This window comes from Hypanus sabinus, chromosome 24 (genome assembly GCF_030144855.1).
Source record: "Hypanus sabinus isolate sHypSab1 chromosome 24, sHypSab1.hap1, whole genome shotgun sequence".
NCBI lineage: Eukaryota > Metazoa > Chordata > Chondrichthyes > Myliobatiformes > Dasyatidae > Hypanus > Hypanus sabinus.
The window spans coordinates 25,372,147-25,374,739 of NC_082729.1; the positions used below are offsets into that span (position 1 = coordinate 25,372,147).

A 2,593-nucleotide genomic window follows, 5' to 3' on the forward strand; every position below is an offset into this window, starting at 1 on the left:
TGCGAACATGAATGTCAGGGATATGGACATTGTGTCCATATGGCAGACGCCATTATTTACGTACACCATGTGATGACTAATTTAATTGGTTCGTTACAATGTTGTGAAGTTTTCCTGTGCTGGATTCTTTTGTGTGCTTGCCGGACTTTGCAAACGCCCTGGGCCCAGTTCGGTAGTGAGGGCGGCTTCGACCTTTCCACTGTACTGGATTTATCAGCATAGACCGGAAAGTGTCGGGCGGAAGCAAAGGATGCTGGGAAGGGCGAAGGTGAAGCGCCACGGGCGGGATGTGGGACAGGTACCAGAGAAGGTGTGCCAGGGTCGGTGTTGTGAGCGGGTGCTGACGCGTTTACAAACACGCGCGGACCTGAGACACCAGTTTGGAATCATTTGATTCCAAACATTTAGTTTATTCATTATTGCAAAATAATATTCTGTTTCTTCCCGCTTCCTCCCATCTCCAATCCCCTCTTCTCAAACTTGTTTCCCTTCTCTCAGCCCCTTTACCAGTCTCAGTGCACAACACAGACTAATATCGGAAACAGGTCTGTCGTCACTCGTACATATTATGAAATAAGCTTATCGTTTTGCAACAGTGGATTCCATCAAATTTCTAAAGTACTAAAGAACCCAACGAGACGTACTGCCCATCAAACCACCTGGTTAACCCGAGCATAACAACAGAAATGTTTACACTGGTCAATTATCCTAAGGGCCAAAGCGTTTTTGGAATGTGGGAGGAAAGCGAAGTTCCCGCGGGTATCCCGCAAGTTCACGGCAGCTAGAATTAGTGCTGGTAGCGGCTTGATCTTTCGAATCCAGTTGAATGTTCTTCTAAGGGATTGTCAGCCGTGGTTTCTCGGCTGGCTGAACATAACACATAAAGGCAGTGTTCGGGTGCATTCCCTTAATGGAGATCGGCCGCGCGTGACTTGTCTAATGTGGGTAAGCTAATGATCGGTCATACATCACATGGTCTTTGACAGATCGGGGACGTTCCGGTCAGGGTCCATTGACTTGGAATGCGAGACGACTCTGATCTCTCAGCAGACTCTCGCCGCCTTCACTGCCTTTGCGTGTGTCACGTTTTTGTACCGTGTTACTCCCAATCATTACTCCACTTCCTCTCGTACCCTCTTCACTCTCGGCATGCCTCCCGAATTCGCCGCCTCTCCATTCTATATCATTCTCACTTCCACAATATCTTCCCCACCAGATCACACAATGTTCTTATCTGAACAAGTTTGCAATTTGACGCTCGCTGGGAATTCCACAGCCGTTGGAAACATGGAGTGGGGAGCAGCTTCCGTCACGTCAATGGTCATCTTCACCCTCAACTTCCTACTGGGGGTCTCGGGTAACGGCGCAGTCATCTGGGTGATTGGCTTCAAGATGAAGACTAATGTCCACACGGAGTGTTTCCTGACTTTGGCTCTGACTGACCTGATCGATTGCCTGACCCTTCCTTTCCTCATGACCAACATCTCCCTGACACACTCCGGGTACAACGCCTACTTTTCCTGTAAGTTTGTTGGAATCTTGATGTTTCTCGACGCATCCGCCAGCACGTATCTGTTATGTCTGATCAGCATCTGCCGCTGCCTGGCTATTACTCGGCCCACGTGGTTCCAGCAACATCTGAGCCTCAGGTGGATTCGTGCGTCCTGCTTCGGAGTCTGGATCCTGGCCTTCGTCATGTGCCTGCCCGTTCTCCTGCTTCCGGATTTGAAGGAGGAATCGATGGTCTTGGAGCCATTTTGGTTTGTTTTTACCTTCGGCCTCCCCTTTTTAATTATGATCACCTGCTACTTCCTCATAGGTTCGAAACTGCAAGGGAACAGGTTCGCAAAATCTAAGAAGCCTGTCCGCCTCATCATCACCGTGGTCGTGGCCTTTATGATCAGTTGGATCCCCAACGCTGTGTGCGACCTCCTATCGGCATTCACCACACCGATTTCCCAGGACTGGTCATTATTCACTGTAGCCCTGACCTCCTTCAACAGCGCTCTCAACCCCCTTCTCTATGTCTTCGCTGGCCGTGAATTCCACAAGGTCTTCAGGGGCTCCATCCTCTCTTCGCTCCGTCTGGCCTTTGCCGAGCAGAGGCCAGAATTGGAGACCCAGTCTCAGACCCCCAACCTCACCTTAAGTACGAATGTCTGAGGGAGTTCCTCGAGGCCAGACATTCGACCGATATCCCCTGACTACAGACGCAGTGGACAGTCGGATGCAATTGTGGTCGGCAGTGGAGACTTTCCTGTACTCTTATTATAATCTCTCAGAACAATCAATAAATGGCCAATTAACCAAATACCCTCTGCCTGCACAATGGAGATATCCTTCCTTTATGCTGATTCTACCTGTCTAATCATCTCTTAAAGGTCTCTAACCTATTTACACTTACCACCATTCCAGGCGGCGTATAGCAGGCACACACCACCGTCTGTGCAGTAACTTTCCCATCGCATCTCCATTGGAATGACGCCCTCTCAAGTTAAATGCACGTCCTTTGGTGTCAGACATTTCAACCCTGGGAATCATACTGAACATCCATGCCTTTTATGATCTTCTAAACCTCATCCCGCCACCCCAG

At 49.4% G+C, this 2,593-nt stretch overlaps 1 protein-coding gene across 1 annotated transcript; it reads left to right on the forward strand.

Annotated features, from left to right (window-relative positions):
• Positions 1 to 1,287: 1,287 nt before the first annotated feature.
• On the forward strand, positions 1,288 to 2,163 carry LOC132380710 (C3a anaphylatoxin chemotactic receptor-like). The gene has a single exon (XM_059949698.1). The coding sequence runs from the start codon at positions 1,288 to 1,290 to the stop codon at positions 2,161 to 2,163; it is 876 nt and encodes a 291-aa protein (XP_059805681.1).
• The last annotated feature ends 430 nt before the right edge of the window (positions 2,164 to 2,593 follow it).

Coding starts and splice junctions, on each gene's coding strand:
- LOC132380710 (XM_059949698.1), top strand. CDS start 1,288: ATGGAGTGGGGAGCAGCTTCCGTCACGTCAATGGTCATCTTCACCCTC.